At 34.6% G+C, this 1,752-nt stretch overlaps 1 protein-coding gene across 1 annotated transcript in view; it reads left to right on the forward strand.

Moving 5' to 3' along the window:
* LOC105537033 (T-cell immunomodulatory protein-like) overlaps nucleotides 1-1,736 on the forward strand; it is an 8,736-nt gene extending 7,000 nt beyond the window's left edge. The window contains exons 3-4 of the mRNA XM_011976515.1: nucleotides 319-464; nucleotides 1,659-1,736. Coding sequence (XP_011831905.1) covers nucleotides 319-464; nucleotides 1,659-1,720 — 208 coding nt within the window. The 3' untranslated portion in view covers nucleotides 1,721-1,736. The remainder of the gene's footprint in view (nucleotides 1-318; nucleotides 465-1,658) is intronic.
* The last annotated feature ends 16 nt before the right edge of the window (nucleotides 1,737-1,752 follow it).

Consider the following 1,752-nt stretch of genomic DNA (forward strand, 5'->3'; position numbering starts at 1 on the left):
AATGTCTTAGTGTCCTTGACAAAGGAACTATATAGAAGGACTATACTAGCCATTGCTTGAACATAATAAACACGTTTTCTCTTGACATATTTCAGTTTTCTCTTGTTTCTTGAGACTCTTCTGCATTCATTCTGAACTCTTTTGTAGACCAAAGAGGTCTAAATACATCTGGGGTGAAAAGATAGGAAAGAGAAGGCAATCGGTCAGTTATGTGAGGTTTTAAGTTTTTCATTGAAAATATTTTTTTATGGTAGAAATACAGAGTTGTCCTTTTCCATTACAACTTGTCTGATATTTGTAAATGCTTGTTTCTTTTAGGAATCACAGTGCATTGATAACAAGTGTAGTCCCTGGGGATTATGATGGAGATTCTCAAATGGATGTCCTTCTGACATATCTTCCCAAAAATTATGCCAAGAGTGAATTAGGAGCTGTTATCTTCTGGGGACAAAATCAAACGTTAGGTGAATTTGTTTTAAAATTTTTAATATTTATCATTGAATATGAAGGTAAATGTAACAAAATATTGTTCTGAAATCAGTTCAAAAATACTGTTCTTGGGTGTCAATAATTGTAAAAACTTTTTTCAAAGTTTATTTCCTGATTTTTCTTTTTCAACCCTGAACTGGGCAGGGGTCACTTCACTAACAAACTTCACTCTTACTAGCTTAAAGAGGACAGAGATTTATTAAAGGGTTTTAATGGCTCACAGAATTATTGGGATGGCTAAATAATAAGCTTTCAGGAGCAATCCCAGTATCATCAGAAAAGCTTCTGCCTCTTTCCACTATCAGAAGTGGCTAGTTACACAACTGCTGCCAGAATGATGCTTGCTGTGCCTGCAGTGATTTCTCCTAGCAAAATGAATGCTGCACCTGGTCTCTTGATACTCCCAAATTCAGTGAGCATACACAGATAGAAATAGCAGAGAAACAGCCTTTGCCTCATTCATGCCTTTAAGACTCACAGTGTATCTGATTGGCAAGGCTTAACTTTTATTCAGCATCTCAGATGCAACGATATCTGGAAAATGCTATTTTTGGTTTCTAGTCTCCTCAGCACAGGAAAGCACAACAAAGTTGAAGTATAGTTGGAGAGTCAGTCTACCTTCCCTAGTCACAAATCATCAAGCCATATCTGAAAAGCCAATTAGTTATACCTAAATAGGCAACTTTGTTCCTGGAGTCAAATTTCAGTCGTGTTGTCTGCACCATTTGGGAACGTAAACAGTAACCTCAATACATTATATTCATTAAATCAATAAATATTTACAGAAGGAGTACCATGTACAAAGCTTGTATATAAGCATGTGCATTTTAGAGCCAGGAAGTTTTGCATATATGGCCTTCTTTACACAAAATCCTTGTTAACTGTCAGCCTCTCTAGTACTAAATTGTGTAAAGACAAAGACTCAGCTAGCAAATATTTAGATGCATACCTCAAAAGGAAGTTATTGTAATGCTAGTCTTCACTGTAGAATGTACTTCCCAATATTTTGTCTTTGCAAGCTTGTTCATTTGAACTAGATTTATAGTATCTCTTTAATAATAATAGTTGGAATAAATTAGAGATAAATCTTGAAAAGAGTAGAAGAATATTTTTTCCTAAGTGTAGATATCAAAAGTAATATAAAAAGACTGCTATATATCTTTTTGCAGATCCTAACAATATGACCATACTCAATAGGACTTTTCAAGATGAGCCACTAATTATGGAGTAAGTATGTGCTAGCTTCCTTTGAAATGATTTTAA

Source organism: Mandrillus leucophaeus, unplaced genomic scaffold (assembly GCF_000951045.1).
Source record: "Mandrillus leucophaeus isolate KB7577 unplaced genomic scaffold, Mleu.le_1.0 Scaffold1679, whole genome shotgun sequence".
In the NCBI taxonomy this organism is placed as follows: Eukaryota; Metazoa; Chordata; class Mammalia; order Primates; family Cercopithecidae; genus Mandrillus; species Mandrillus leucophaeus.